Source organism: Lupinus angustifolius, chromosome LG12 (genome assembly GCF_001865875.1).
Source record: "Lupinus angustifolius cultivar Tanjil chromosome LG12, LupAngTanjil_v1.0, whole genome shotgun sequence".
Lineage (NCBI taxonomy): Eukaryota > Viridiplantae > Streptophyta > Magnoliopsida > Fabales > Fabaceae > Lupinus > Lupinus angustifolius.
Genome location: NC_032020.1, coordinates 7831062 through 7847516, shown reverse-complemented (window position 1 = coordinate 7847516; position 16455 = coordinate 7831062). Strand labels below are relative to the sequence as shown.

The following is a 16455-nucleotide window of genomic DNA, read 5'->3' as shown; positions in this document are numbered from 1 at the left end:
GACTTTTAAAAAACAAATAATAATACAAGTGAATGATGTATGATTTGTTGATATTATAAATAACATTTATATTGTCAATGTATACATATTAAACCGAACAATAAATGTGTTAATGTATATTTTTCAAATTTTTTTATATACACATATCTAGAAAAAAAAATATCACAAAAATCAAAGGGGGATTAATTTGCTGTCCGGTATAGCTATGATACAAAATAATATTGTTTTAATTCTACCACCAAAATATAAACAAGGAAATTGAAGTAATATGGTGCGTATTTAATTTCATTCAACGCATATAGTGAAACTTGTAGATATATCCATAAATAAAACGAGAGAGAACAAAAATGAACCCTTACAATCTTTTGAGGACTAGAAGAACGTTATTGTTAAATTATAACGAAAGTTTATTTCTTAAGAAGATAAAATAAGAAGAAGAAAATAATTGTTGTTAAATTATAAAACGACTCTGCTGGGGATCGAACCCAGAATCTCTGGTTCCGTAGACCAGCGCCTTATCCATTGGGCCACAGAGTCCTTCATGTCATACTTTTAAATTTATAGATTGTTTACACCAAAATGTTTTTGCGTGTACCAATTATTCCTAGAAAAGTATAATCCAAATTAGTACAAAATGATCACAAATGTAAGTTAAAATAACCCTACAAAGTGTCATAAAATATGCTCAAATGAATAATTTGATACACATTTAATATTTTCATGGATCATTTCCTGTATTCTAATTTTTTTAGGGACTAAATTAGTATACGTAAAAATTTTAATAGACCAAACTGATACATATGAAATTTTTTAGGGAAGAAAATGAGAATATTTAAATATAACTTCCATCTTAATCAATATTTGGATTCTATATATAATATATTAAAATGAAGATTTCAACACATAAATCATATTTTGTGAGAAAAATGTTTAAAACTATAAGTGTATTATCTATATAGTATTGGTGTGACAGACAGTTATGCCTACCGACCCATATTTTTAAATTTTGGTATCAAATATTTAAATTTATATATTTTATTTTGGTGAAGTAGAATATTTTTTATATTAAATATACTTTATATTGTAATTTTTACGGGAGCACTTTATATTATATTTTTTCTTTATTTTAATAGTCAAATTATGGTGTGGGAGTGGTTAATAGGTTGATGGTGATTATATGTGATTATATGATTTTTTGTAAAAATTAAAAATGTTAAGGGCAAAACAGGAAAACAAAATTTATATCATGATGGTAGTTACACCATGTTTTCCCCTTTATATATAACTAGTGTGTACATACACTTCGTGATTGCCGGCAAATATTGTGTGATACTACATATTTAATTTTTATATATTTTATTTTTTGAATTAGAATGTATTTATTGTGTTCGATGTACTTTATATTATATGTTTTTTTTTGTTTATAATAATGTTTAATTTAAAGTGGGATATGTGGTTAATTAATGTATTGGTGGTGGTTGCTTAGGACTATATAGTTTTTTTTGTAAAAAATAAATAATATGAAGGGCAAAATAGGAAATAAAAATTACACCATGAGGGAAGTTATTTCAAGTTTTGGCTTTATATATAGTATAGAAGTATAGATATAGATATAGATATATATATATATATATATATTATAAATAATGATAATTAAATATAAAAGTGAATAATATAATGACAATATAAAAAACTCTTATATATATTTATTATGACAATATAAAAAACTCTTATAGTATTAGTGAATAAGGGTAATTAAATGATTGCCTTAAATATTATACCATAAGAATAAGTATTAACTTTAATTGAATACATGTTCCAGAGAAAATATTATCTATTATTGGACAATTTAAATTTTAATAGAAGAATGTAATTATTTAGAATTTAAACTTATCAATTACATTAGAAAGTTAAATTTAAAGAGTTACAAGGTTATAACAGCAAATAATCCAAACAAAAAGTCTAATTTATCCATGGTTCAAATTCTCTTTATCCAAGACCAAAAAGTGTGGTTGAATCTCTTTATCCAAGACCCAAAAATGTAGCTAAGTCTCTTTATCCAAGACCCAAAATGCCATCAACTAGGAGAGATTTTAATTATTATTCTCTCTCATATTTAATATGCAGATGCTCAAACCTAACACATAAAAAATTTCAATGATCCAAATTTAATCATTTTTAAATAAATAATATTAAAATAGTAAATTACACTGAAACTCTGTGTTTTAGCGAAATTATATAAACTACCCAGCACTTTTTTACACCTACATAACTCCCTAATGTTTATACTTTCATTACACTGACCACCCTTGCATGAAAAATAAGTGTAATATTTTAAACAAAAAATGTGATAAATGCAATTAAGTTAAACAAAACTTAGTATATTATGGAGGCTAAGTCCAAATAATATACAAATCAATGTATCTTTATTATTTTTGGTTACAAAATGCATCAACAATTCTAAAGAGATGTTTAAATCGCTCTTATACTATATCGTAACGAACCAAAAATAATAAAGAGATATTGACTCATATATTAGTTGGATTTGTCTACACAATATACCATGTTTTATTTAACTTAATTGCATTTATCATATTTTTTGTTTAAAATATTACACTTATTTCTCATGTAGTGGTGATTAGTGTAATGAAACTATAAAAATTAGGGATTTGTGTTGTGTAGGTGTAAAAAAGCGAGATGTGATTTGTGTAATTTCATAAAAACTTGGGGGTGTCAGTATAATTTACTCTTTTTAATATTATTTTATTTAAAAATAATTAAATTTTAGACAATTGAAATTTTTTATGTGCTAGGTGTGAGCATCTACACATTAAATATGAGAGAGAAAAATAATTAAAATCTCTCCTAGTTGATGACATTTTGGGTCTATGATATGGAGACACACAACCATATTTTTTGATCTTGGATAAAGAGACTCCGAGCCATGGATAAATTAGACTTTTTGTTTGGATTATTTGCCTTGATAAGAAATCAACCCATCATCAACCTTCTCTAAAAGCCACTCAAAAGAATATTTAACTAGGTAAGAATTAGTCCACACTATAACATCATTAACCTAATAGTCATAGTCCATTATTGCCCATATAAATAAACTAGATGAATTGTAGTTATGGACGACTCAAGAAGTTGCTGAATTTTGTGACCATGAAAGGGTAGAGAATTTGAACACATCATAAACTCGTTTATCAACATCCTGATTGTTTACAAATGGGAGAGCTTCACAATAGGAGCAAAATCAATCCATATATCATCCAAATAATTAGAAGTATGATACACATAACACCAGCCACTTTTAGACGGGTTAAAATATTATCCGGTATTGAACCATTGAGTATTGAAACATGAGGGTGAAATAAAATTTAATAATTCTAATATTATTTTCTTAAAAAATAATTAAAATTTGGACCGTTAAAAAATATGTGTGCCACATGTAATCATTACACCTACTCCCTTCACTAATAGGGAAAAGAGAATTACACTTAAAGTACATTGTAACCATATCAAATATGTTTAACCATAAATGTGTTTATAAGATCTACTTGGGGTAAGCAAGACTTGACCCTACCCGCTCAAGCGATACGACACGATCATGATTGAGTCTGAATAGGATTGAGTCTAGGGTCGAATTCAAAAAATAGATTTGGTCAATATTTAGGGACGGGTGGAGACCAAATATGACCCAACTCATCCTGCCCATGGTCATTAACTCATCATTTTTGTATGTGTTTATACTCAAATGTATATAAAGTAATGATACTCTTTTTGTCGAAAGTATCATTGATTATTTAATTTTTCATCATAACACATGATTAATAATATATATATACATATATTATTTTATATGTCAAATTACATATTCATAATAATAAATAATATTGAGAAATCTTTACCTAAAATGAGTATGCATTATATTTAATCAGATCTAGGGTCGGGTTTAAAGGTTGACCCGATCAACATTTAGGGTCGGGTTAGCTTCAGGTCTAGAGCCGAGTTCAAGTTCACCCCTAAGATCCACCCTTCCATCATGAATTAATATGCTTATGTTGGAGTGTTTTAAGGTAAATACTTCTACCCACAAGCTTCTATCGAGAAAACAAAGTTAGTGAAGAGTTTATACCCAAACAAACATTTGGTTTAACAATATCCCACAAAGTATATAACACATGATAAAAGAAAGACATAACATAGATCCATTAAACATTACAAAATTCAGATATAAGTTGAGAGCATTAGAAAACTCTTAATATATCATAATCAAACATAAATATACTTCCTAAGTTTCATAGACAAATGAATGTGGCCTTCAAACTTGAACCCTTCACCCATTTCCCTCACCAACTCAAAACGCCCAATTGTTTCACCATAGAGTATCTTAGGCAAGGGTATCTTAACCTTCCCAACAATGATTACACCACTTGAAGTTCCTGGGTCATTCATAGAATTGACCCTCAAAACCTCTACATTGAGGAAAGTATGATATCCAGGGAACTTTTTCAACAAGATAACACCACTTGCATTCCACACAGGGTTCAATAAACCCTCAACTGGTATAGTAGAGAACTCTTCATTAGGATTAACCCAAACAACTAAACGATATTCTCTGTTGAAAACATCAGGGTAATTGCTAGGATTGTCAATGTCTTCTGCATAAAAAATTTCAAGATGCAAACCAAGATAAACGTTCCTTCTAGATATGACTCCATCTTGAATTCTTGACACAATTCTATTTGAATCATTCTCCATCAGATCACCTTAAAAAAGGAAAAGGAAAATATTAAATTTATATCAGATTGACGTGCCAAATCAAAGATGAAAATAACAATCTAAAAGAGATACAATAATTAATAGTAATAAAATATGGATTTAAAAATTAAGAGAAATAAAATTTGGCCAAAATTTGAAATTGAGCTTTAGATCGAGTATGCCTTACTTATAATTAGGAAAACTAATGCTTGGAGAGTTGTTGAAAATATGAGAAATAAGAACACCCATCACAATCAAGAAAAAAGATAGGCTAGCTAGGGTAATTTACTCTTTTACCTTGGATTGGGATTAGGGTTTTCTTTTTGAAATTCATAAAAATTTAAACAAATGGCGGCTCGGTACACGATACTTCTATTTAGTGAAGTTGGAGAAGAACATAAACAGAAAGCTTTACCCCACAAGGAAAAAATATTGTTTTCTAGACTTCAACTCAAAATCATAATCGGAAGGCTAAAAAATAATTTGATAAGAAGATCAATATGATTGTATCAAAACAAAATTTTAAGCCTACCTTTTACGTGAGACTGAATTTAGTAACATCAACAAAATACGTACAAAATCACTGGAAAACAATACCTGGCGTCTTTAGAGGAAAACTCCACAAAGTAGTCTAGGAATGATAAGTGAGGCCTCGAGATCAAGTGTTTCCGTAGAATGTTTTTGCCCCAATATATATAAGAACATATGATAATCAGAAGAAAAATCTTTTCTCCTAGATTATATTCTATATATTGCTTTGTGTCAATGAAAATGTGTCAATTAAATTTTTTAAATATTTATTATTATTGTTATTTTTGCTTTATTATTATGAAAGACAATTATCATTATTACTTCACATATTGTTTTTGAATATAGTAATAATAATTTTTTAAAAGTAAGATTTAATGTGGTTCAATGTTTATTGAAAAAATTAAAAGTAATGGCGTTGCACTTAAAAGCAAACAACTCAAATAATTAAATAAATATGCAAAACATGAAGAAAAAAATGAAAACGTTTCATATAAGGATGGAAAATTGGGATACCACCTATCTGAAACCTATTATCTTACTTATAATAGATTAGGCCAAAAACATTTTTAATAAGTATGTAGATTCAGACTTCTCAAAAATCTTATTTAACCTAAATAGGTTAGACACGTACTTCTTAAAAAGCATAATAGATTGACCTATATAATTTTGTTTTATATTTATATTAATAAATTTATATAACATATATAAAATATATAAATCATATAGGCAATTTGACATTGAAAAATTGGGATGTTAGATTTGTCAATTAAGACTGACATATTTAAAGGTACATATATTAGTCTACTTAACAGTCTATTGACCTATTTAAATATCTTAGATTATACTGAACTTTTAAATATGTTAATAAGTCATGCTACATTTTTAAATATGCCTAACTTAGGCTCAAAAACTAACAAGATGTCGGTCTAGTAGTGTAAGGTCTCATAGATCCCCAAGATCGATGGTTCAATTCTTGGGATCGACATTTGTTAGAAGGGACATCCACGAACACTTAAAGAGATTAGTTATTTGCCCAAAAAGGTGAGAAATACCCTTCATAGTACCAAAAAAACTTAGGCTGGAAAAACTTAAAAATAGAAATAGGTTAGACTTGGGTTGTAATATGTTAAATAGGTCAGGCCTATTTAAACCAATGTATGACCTGTTTCCACTTTTTGGCGAAGAATTCAAGGTAATTAATCTTTTATTGTTTGAAAAGGAAGAAGTTTACTCTCTTTTGTGAATAAAGTAAATAGTTTAGTTTTCAATGATATATAATTTTTTTTTAAAAATATATTTTATTGAAGCGGTAAGATAAATTAATCGGTATTTATGAAGCTCCATTATTATTTTTCTCCCTCTTAATTCTACCGTTTCTCATGGATATTGGGTTGGTGTTGAATATGAACTGACAAATTTTTATATTACTTAATTTTAAAATAAATAAAAAATTGATTTTTAAAAAATTAGTATCACATGGCACCATCTTCTCTAGTAATGGAGAGGATATGCACACATTCAATATATCACCTTGTATAGCCTGTGGTAAGGATAAGAAAGTCTCTATATATTTCTAAGCCTCAACAATGCCCTTGCTTTACCCTTTAGGCACTTTCATTCATTCAAGTTGGAAGTTGGACTCAATAAACTTTTCAATTCTATTCTAAGATATTATTTCTTCTTTACTTATTTTCTATGTTTCGTAAAGCACACTCAATGGTGGGAGATTGTCATTGCCTCATGATTGATATCCAATCTTTTATTTCAGCTATAGTTTGCTACACAACCCCTCATGCTTACTCTATAAAAAGAGAAAGCAAAGCGGTTTTGTTCTCTTTATTTTTTATACCTTGGAACAGAAACCATATTTTATTTTATCACTATTGAATTTTGTCAATTTCTTTCCTTAGCAATTTCGTTGATTGTCTTTTGTTTGGATTAGAAAAGTTATTTATGAATAGGTATGAAACACTATTACTTAAAACACTTTGTTTTGGAATTCCAAGTGCGAGTTATATGTGATTGAGAAGTTTAATAGTGTATATTTTGAAGGTCTTGTAAGTGGATGAAGTTATAAAAATAAAGGCTTAAGGTTTTAGATCAAGACTGATCTCATGTCCAACTGTTATAATTCTAATTTATTATTATGTCTTTTGTTTGCATCTTTATTATTATGATTCTAATTTAAAATTGAAATTTCTATCATCTGTTCATTGTTTCTAATTTCTAATTTTACTTTACATACTATTGGATCTTCAAACATAAAAGAAATGAAATAATACAAGAGAAAATAGAAATGCTAGATATAAATGTATCATATTTTCCTTAGTACATATATAATTTTTGGGGTTTTTTTGGGTTCGGGGATGATATCTTTATTTTAAACTTCGTTGAGTTCGGGTTCAGGTTTTGAATTTTGGATTCTAATTTGGGTATGTGCAAACCCGACCTTAACCCGCCCTGTTGCCATTCATATGAGTAATTGGTTTGGGCTCAGGTACTAAAGGAAATAGGAATAACAAAAAATAATTGACCAATTCTCTAACACTTTCTTCATTGCTGAAAATCATGTGTTGGGCTCAGGTACTAAAGGAAATAGGAATAACAAAAAAATAATTGACCAATTCTCTAACACTTTCTTCATTGCTGAAAATCATGTGTTGGTTCTTTAGTACAAGATAATTAATCCTAGAATAAAGGTAAGTGCAAAAATTTAACAAAAAATTACTTCCATAATAAATTTGGGTAAGTGCAAAAATTTAGAGGGAACAATTTAATAACTTTGGAATGAGTTAAAGAGATGAAAAAATTCCATCTAACCCAAGAATCAATGACTAAGTCTTTTATGTATTTGTTAAAAAATAATGAGATGATCAATTTTTTGACGTGTGTATTGAATGATTGGACCTATTTTCATGATATCTTTAACTCAGAAAAAACCAAGATAAAAAAATCCTTTTATTTTTATTTTTTTATTGGAGAAAAAGTCACCATGGAAACAAGACAATATAAATCAATTAACTGAGTAAGTGTTAATCGATTAACACAAATTTAATCGATTAACTGGTTAGAAAATCAAGTGAAGCATTGGTTGAACAATTATTGTAATTGACACATTTTACACATTCAACACATGTTGAATTGTTTTACAACATGTGTTTATTAGCTTGTTAGAGAGTTAGTTAGGTCAGTTGCATTGCTTGCTTTACAAGGTATCGTATACTCTCTTGTATCATTTCAAATCAATGAGAAAAATACACACATTTCATTTTATGCTTCCGCATTATTTTCGCACTATGGTATCAGAGCCTCCATTCTGGAGGTTTTGATCATCACCGTTGCGCACTCTCTGCAGTAATTATTATCTTTCTCTTCCATGATCCAACAAATGTTGTGGATGAGAAGGAGAAACAAGACAATAATTGCACTTCCAAGAAGGCTAGAAAATCTGTTGTATACAAGGCTATTCTACCCACTGATTCCATAGTCTCTAATCTTTGTGCTTCACATCATTTTTCAAATATCTAAGAGAGTTAAGAAGAGCAATGTTCAGAAACAACATCAAGAACTTGAGGATTGGTGTTTTGAATGCAAAGATGGTGGCAAAGTTGTTGTATGCGATCATGGGAGTTGTGGAAAAGTTTATCACCCACACTGTATTGATGAGGATGAATCTTTATTTGAAAAAAAAGGACTTGGGTTTGTGGATGGCATTATTGCGTCACCTGCAGAGATTTTGCAAAGTATTATTGCCTTGGTTGTCCAAATGACTTTTTATGCTACAAATGCCTTGATGACTCAACTCACTGTTATCAAAAGGAGGAACGGATTATGCAGTGTGTGTTCAGAGCTAGTACTCATTACAGAACAAAAAAATTGGAGCAGGACTCAGAAGGGAACAAATTAAGCTTGAATTACAGGGAAACATATAAATGCTCATTTTATGAAAATATAGGGAGTCTGCAGCCTGTGAAGGAATTCCTACATGCACCACCTTTGTACTTTGATCAGAAGTGGAAGTTGTCAAAGAAAGAAGTGTCATCAAGGAGTTGATCAACAACAACAACAAGATCAATACATCAATAACAAGATCAATCAAGAAACAATCAAAGTTCTTCAAGAACTCATTAGTGTCATGCAAGATTGTGATCATGCTTTGAAGATTGTTATAACCCGTTTTCAAGACCTGTTTGTACAGGGATGATTAAAAATGTTGTCAAGAAAATATATGAAATTCACGCCAAGAAAGTGGATACTATGATCAGAAGCAAGTAGGAAGCTTCAACAATATAAAACCATGGAAAAATCATGGGAATATGGTCAAGATTTCTGACCAGGAAAATAATCAAGTGATTGAGAAAATCCAATCACATCAGGATAGAGATTCTGATCTATCACATTATTATCAAATCAAATTATCAAGTTGAATTCATTAACATTTACCCTCCAGTTTGAGGGGGCTATTGGAGAACAAAGTCATCAGGGAAACAAGACAACATCAATCAATTAACTGAGTAAGTGTGATTAACAAAAATTTAATCGATTATTTGGTTAGAAAATCAAGTGAAACATTGGTTGAACAATTATTGTAATTGACATATTTTACACGTTTTACACATTTAACACATGTTAAATTGTTTTACAACATGTGTTTATTAGCTTGTTAGAGAGTTAGTTAGGTTAGTTGTATTGCTTGTTTTACAAGGCATTGTATACTCTCTTGTATCATTTCAAATCAATGAGAAAAATACACAAAGTTCATTTTATGCTTCCGCATTATTTTCGCAATATTTTTTAAAAAATCTCTATTTCTTATTACCATTCAACAAAAATTTTAATTATGTTTTGTAGGGGGGACTTAATTATGTTGAGAAGTGAAAAACACAAGTTTGTTTGTAAAATAATAATTTAATGCAATTTTCCTTCCTAATTTATCCTTCACCTGTACGTACCAGCTTTGGATCCTTTTCTTCTTCTACATTGAGGTATTTCACTAACTCTTGTTTTTTCAATGCTTGTATTATTTTTATCTCTTTTACATTTTTAAAAAACTTTAGCAACTTTTAACATGACTTCAGTTGATTTTTGCAATTTCTTTAATCTTCTCTAACAATGACAATTTTCATCAGTTAAATTGAATCCATTCAACATGGGTTTTAATTGAAGTCTTTAAATTTGTAGTATATGATTTTGTTTTGGTTCATAAAGTAATTGTTATAACTTATAACACTTTGAACCCTTGTCAACCCTAACTAACCAAGGTGCAATTTTTCATGATAATTTGTTAGTTATTGCTTCTTTCATGCTTTCAATTTGAGTATTGTGCATTTCATTGCTAACATTAATTTGGATCGTGATTTAATTTTTAAACAGTGTAGTTGTTAAAACTGAGCTATTATGAGAAGTGATGAACCAAGAGATCCCTTCAAAGGGGTTGACTGGAAAGCTGTTGGTGGTGAGATGCAACAAAATCCCAGTGTCCAACCAACCTTTAAGAAAAAACTGCCTAAAAAAGTTAGGCAAATCCGGGAGTGTTCTTTCCTTCTTGGATGGCCGCTACGGTCGGCTATCGCCTTCTGCAGTGTATGTGTTGGTGCTGGAATGCTAGTGGAGGCCTGGATTAACAAGAAAGTTAAAGGTATTTCTTGTCTCTTCATCTCTTTCATGGTAAAATTTCATTAACTTGATTGCATTAACGAAAAATAGATTTTTTTGGCTTTTTTACATACTTGGCTTGGCTTTTGTTGAACTTGGTTAAATGAAATGCTATAATGCCTCAAATCTTGGACATATTTCTAATTTTGTAGTGCTATTTTAGTATGGTGAAAATTGGTATAATACTACTTTCATGTGGATCTTAAGACATGGGAAGTTGGGAACTACCTCTTGAATTTTTCATCCTTCTCCATGTTTTTGTAGTAAAAATTAGTCCAAACATAAATGGACTAGCACCTAGAAACCTTGGCAAACAAGAAAATATAAGCTTAGGAATGAATCTTCTACTCATGTCCTCTGTCATGTCTATCTTTTACCCATGTCATTATCCACCTGTCCCCATTTTTCTTTGTGAACCTTTCTGCAGCACCAAGTTAATGGTGTTTCTCCCGTTATAATCATACAGTCCCAGACATATCACACATGCAAGGAGTATTGTAACAGTATTGTGTATCCCCCAGTGAAATCTGAACATGGTAAGCATGGTTATAACTATCATTAACCTAATAGTCATAGTCCATATAAACTTGATGAGTTGAAGTTATGGACGACTCAGGAAGTTGTGTTGCTAATGAATTTTGTGACCATGAAAGGGTAGAGAATTTGAACACATCATAAACTCGTTTATCGGTATCTTGATAGTTTACAAATGAGAGAGCTTCACGTATAGGAACAAAATCAATCCACATATCATACCATAAGGAGATACCACCCCTTTGGTGATTGTTATTTATAACCATCACGAAAAGAAACATTGGTTTTTGTGATGGAACGCCACACATAGAAGCCCTTTTTATGCTACTCGAAGAACAGGAAGGCCACAAAGATATTTATCACAACAGGTTGCCCGAACGGAGATTTGGTGTCATGGATCCTCCATTATTATTGTTGTTTTCATTTATTATCATTACTATGAGAACGTGTGTCACAAAATCTCATACAAAAGATATATGTTCGGTTGAACCTAGGTTCGAAAGGTGGATGAGAAAGATTTCACACTAGTTTTCCTAGAATGGCACTGCTAGCAAGTTTAGCTTTGATGATTCCCAACCCACCTTTTCAACTAGGCAAGATGATCTTGAAACTTTAGGTTATTCCAATTTCTCTTAAATTAATTACAAGAATTATTGATTTCAAACCATTTTTTCATTAGACAACATGGTTGGAAAAAAGAGAAACGTTACATGTAGTAGAACCACTTTAAATGTGGTATTTGTTTTTCCTTTTAATATCATTCCAAATAATTAGAAATTTCTCAACAAAAAAAAGAACCAAAAAATAATAAATAATCTTCAAAACTGAATGAAAATTCCCCATAAAAGACATAAACTAAAATCTTATGTAGGAGTGTTACACAAAAGTTGTTTTTAAGTGTAACCAGCAAGTTACCCGTGCGAATGCACGGGGCGGTACATTTTTACTATATGATTAAGAACATATATATTATATCTATATCTATATTGTTATTCTTTCTATTAGTAATATGATTGGTTTTCTACTAATTATGTTTTAAAAATGATTAAATGATATTAATTGATAACGTTTTAAGATCTATTTAAATGTGAAATTACAACATATTTCATTTATGTATTTAAAATAATTTTCAAAATTTCATAACAACTTTAATACATAATTTTAAAGTAGAAACTAAATCATAATTAATGCATGTTTATAACGAATGATTTACGTTATATTACATTATAATTTATAGTAACTCTTATTTCTAATATGTTTTGATTTATGTTGGTAACTGATTCTTTCTGTTTTGTAACTGATTCACAAATTTATATTCTATTTCTGTAACTTACAAAAAATTCAAACTATTCTATTTCTTCATGAGTTTTGAATCATATGTCATATTATTTATGATATTCAAACAAAATGAAATATAAATGAAATTAATTATTATTGAACTATTTATTAATTATCATTCTACAACTTTATCTACAATTAGCATTGCCTAAAATTTAGAAATCATAAATAATTTAAACAAAATATAAATAAAATAAATTGATTATCACAGTCTAAATTTATTAGTTATAATTCTGCAAATTTATGTTCGAATTGGAAAATGTAACGTTAATGTGTTTGATGGACAAATAATATATGGCGATTAAAATGTGTAATGTAAGTTATTAGTGGGAAAAATATTTATAGTTAATGTTTAATTTAAATCATTAATGGAAAATTTATTGATAGCTAATGTGTTTGATGGATAAATCATGCATGATGATTAAAATGAATGTATATGTATAAACTTTTTGGAAGAATTTTTTTTGAGGAGATGATGACACATGTTATTATAGATGATAAAACAATATTCATACATATAGACATTGAACTTTGCAATATTCAATTAATTGTTGCAGTATTCATACATATAGATATTGGAAGTTTAATATTAAAGCATTTACACGTTATATATTCAGATTATAATAATATGTAGTAATAATAAGCATTTAATATTTGGATCACGTTATATATTCAAATAATAATAATAATGTGTAATAAATTACAGATAGTTAACACATTAACAATATTAGAAGTTTAATATTTAAAGTATTTACACACGTTATATATTCAAATTATAAAAATAATATGCATTAAATATTTTGAACACGTTATATATTGAAATTGTAATAATAATGTGTAATAACTTACTGATTGCTAACACATTAACAATATTGGAAGTTTAATATTTGAAGCATCTACACACGTTATATATTCATATTATAATAATATTTAATAATAATAAGCATTATTTTGATCACGTTATATATTTAAATTGTAATAATAATGTGTAATAAATCACAGATAGTTAACACATTAATAATATTGGAAGTTTAATATTTAAAACATTTACACACGTTATATATTCAGATTATAATAATAATATGCATTTTATATTTTGAACACGTTATACATTGAAATTGTAATAATAATGTGTAATAAATTACTTATTGCTAACACGTTAGTAATATTGGAAGTTTAATATTTGAAGCATTTACACATGTTATATATTCATATTATAATAATATGTAATAATAATAAACATTAAATATTTTGAACACGTTATGTATTCAAATTGTAAAATTACTAATAGTTAACATGTTAAAAAATATTGGAAGTTTAATATTTAAAACATTTACACACGTAATATAATCAGATTATAATAATAATTTTTAATAATAATATTAATGTAATAAATCATTTTGTGAGCAATTTTTTTGAAGGGAAATAGATTCAATAAGGTCATGACACATATCATAGATGATGTGACAATTGAGGTGATAACACATGTATGTGTATAAGGTAACTTTTGGAGGGAAAAAACATAGATTCAATGAGGTCATGACACATGTCATAGATGATGATGCAATTCAATGAGGTGATGACATATGTATATGAAGGAGGTTTGTGGGCAAGAATTTTTTGGAGGGAAAACATAGATTGAATGAGGTCATGACACATGTGATAGATGATGTATCAAATCAATGAGGTGATGAAACATGTATGTGTAAGAGTTTTTTTTTGTTAAATAGTAAATAAATATCAACTTATCATTTCCAACATTAATAATATCATAACTTTATTGAACACAACTATAGATGGAAAATACGAGTCGTCTGACCCGTTTTGCATATGCCCACAATATGGTGCACAACTTAAGTGAGCACAAGTATATCCACAAATGTTTAATGGATAATATCGCATGTTCTGCCCATTTTTAAAATGGGAAAATGGGCATGCGGGCGGCCCTCGAGCAATATATAATTTATTAACCCATTTTCTTCATATTCTTCTTGTTGCATAGTTCATGCAGTGAAAGAAGATTATATATCTATTTCCTTCATATTCTTCTTTTTGCATAGTTCACCCTTCATGGCGGCATATTTAAGGATATGAAAAAGAGGTTGATTATAACCTCGTTTTCTTCATATCCTTCTTAAATTAATTGCTAAAAGTGAAACCTATACATGACATTACCAGACATTACAACATTTTTGCCCTACACTAACAGTTCAAAACCGTGGTCTAATATAAAAAAATCATGGTCTTTGTCATAGACAACGGTTTTCTAACTGTGGTAGTCTAAGGCGTTGTCTTTTGTTTTGGCAACAATTTTTTGACATAAGGCAACAATGGACAAAAAACCGTTGCCTTTATAACTAACATAAGCAACAATTTATTTAGTTTGCAAGGACTACGACTTCTTACCGTGGCCATAAGTAACACCTAAAACTGTTTTCTATGATAGTTTATAGAACGGTTATAAAGCTGTGGCCATAAGTAACACCTAAAACCATTGCCTATAATAGTTTATACAACACTTTAAAACCGTTGTCATTGCTGGCATTAATAAAAAAAATAAAAAAAATCAGTAGAATTTCAATATCAGGGCATACTATACATGTATTTCTTAGAACATGGCTTCTATTGTAAATACCAGGACATCTGAAGTGGCATTGTAATAGCCAGTTGTAGCAAAAGCAAAGAACTTAATTATTCCATATATAGCTTTGTTCAATTGTTGATATCAAAGAGCTTGCAAAGAACTTAATTGGGTCATATCAAATAGCAAAGAACTACATTGTTCCATATCAAAATAACAAATAACTTAACAAAGAACTTAAATTGCTCCATAGCAAAGAATTTAATTGTAATAGACAACCTAACAAAGAAGTTAACTTTTCTTCTATATACAACCCAACAACCCCACTCAATTGTTCCATCAAAATAATTGAGTATTTTAACCTCTAAATTGTTCCAAATTATATATTCTTATAAAAAGGAAAGCACAAAAAAAACAACTACTCACTTAGGAAATCAAAACAAGTCAAAATCACTCCATTGCACATCCATCAGTTTACAAAGATCAAACTTGGATGCTTTCAGGATCTTAACTTTACCACAAGTTGCCTTCTCAATCTCTTTCCCAATACACCCAAGGATGAATTTCTTCACCAACTCTTTCAGATCGATAGATGTGGCCTGATTGACCATGATCTCCCCATCTTCCTGCAAACCTAAGAATAGATACATATATTTTGCATTATTAGCTATATATTACATCCTCCACCAACACCACAAAAAGGAAAAACTAAAACAAAATAAGAGGGGGAAATAACAAGTGAGAAAAACTCAATTCAAGATGGTTACATTATGAAAGCAGATCCAGAAAATTGATTAGCAATTTGAAGCAAAGCAGTGAGAATGCAACACTCACTAAGCAAAAAATTGGTAAATGATTTGAAGGAAATAAGTATGCAAACACCAAGTAACAACAACAATCGCACTATATCAAATACATCTAATTATACTTTCTTCTCTATTTCAACACTAAAGGTCAAGGAGATAGTGATGCAGGAATTGTTTTTTATCCAACATACTTATCCTACCAAATTCTATATCCTTGTTCTATCTCCCTAAAATCTAAACAAGTCG

At 29.0% G+C, this 16455-nt stretch overlaps 1 protein-coding gene and 1 non-coding gene across 2 annotated transcripts; both read right to left on the bottom strand.

The window, feature by feature from the left end:
• TRNAR-ACG lies at positions 465 to 537 on the bottom strand. Its single transcript has one exon. It is a non-coding gene; the product is annotated as a tRNA-Arg (tRNA).
• Positions 4215 to 5457, bottom strand: LOC109363081. Its single transcript, XM_019609255.1, has 2 exons — positions 5362 to 5457; positions 4215 to 4772 (listed from the first exon to the last, which is right to left on the bottom strand). The coding sequence occupies exon 2, from the start codon at positions 4762 to 4764 to the stop codon at positions 4276 to 4278; it is 489 nt and encodes a 162-aa protein (XP_019464800.1). The 5' UTR covers positions 4765 to 4772; positions 5362 to 5457; the 3' UTR covers positions 4215 to 4275.